General features: G+C 41.5%; 1 protein-coding gene across 1 annotated transcript in view; it reads left to right on the forward strand.

The window, feature by feature from the left end:
- The window catches only part of jam3b (junctional adhesion molecule 3b), a 34,271-nt gene that overhangs the window by 30,632 nt on the left and 3,123 nt on the right, over positions 1 to 516 (forward strand). Inside the window, exon 8 of the mRNA XM_064351065.1 lies at positions 229 to 283. Coding sequence (XP_064207135.1) covers positions 229 to 283 — 55 coding nt within the window. The remainder of the gene's footprint in view (positions 1 to 228; positions 284 to 516) is intronic.

Below are 516 nucleotides of genomic sequence, written 5' to 3' on the forward strand. Positions count from 1 at the left end.
GAGAGGAAAGCATGTATGGTGATCATGAGTATAGTTTGCTGTACCATAGTAGTGATGAAATGAATAGCACTCAGTTAAAATGGCTCCTTTGATTATTCTTTTGTGACCCAGCATGCATTTCTTTGAGGTAAAAATGTATTTTTCCAAGTGCAGTGCCCACGGTAAATTTGTATGTTGCTCCAGCAGAAAAATGTAAATATTCCTTTTTCACTTTTTCTGTCCAATCAGCTACAAAGCTCCTGCGAAAGGAGATGGGGTTGACTACGATAGGCCAGAGGACGAGGTGAGGCCCTAGCGCTTTCTCAGCTGTATAAACAGTGTTAGCCGAGCCTTCCATTTCGTTTTGCGAAGTTCGGCTCGTCACGTGCAAGCAGCACGCCAAACGAAAAACCAACATTAAAACGATTCAAATTTTGACACAAAATGAAAACACAGAATGATACTGCAGGCTGAATGAACACAGCATAAAAACATTTTTCCCATGGCTCACCCTTCTTAAATCCTCTCCTTTCGTAG

The sequence above is a fragment of the Anguilla rostrata genome, chromosome 9 (assembly GCF_018555375.3).
Source record: "Anguilla rostrata isolate EN2019 chromosome 9, ASM1855537v3, whole genome shotgun sequence".
NCBI classification, from domain to species: Eukaryota; Metazoa; Chordata; class Actinopteri; order Anguilliformes; family Anguillidae; genus Anguilla; species Anguilla rostrata.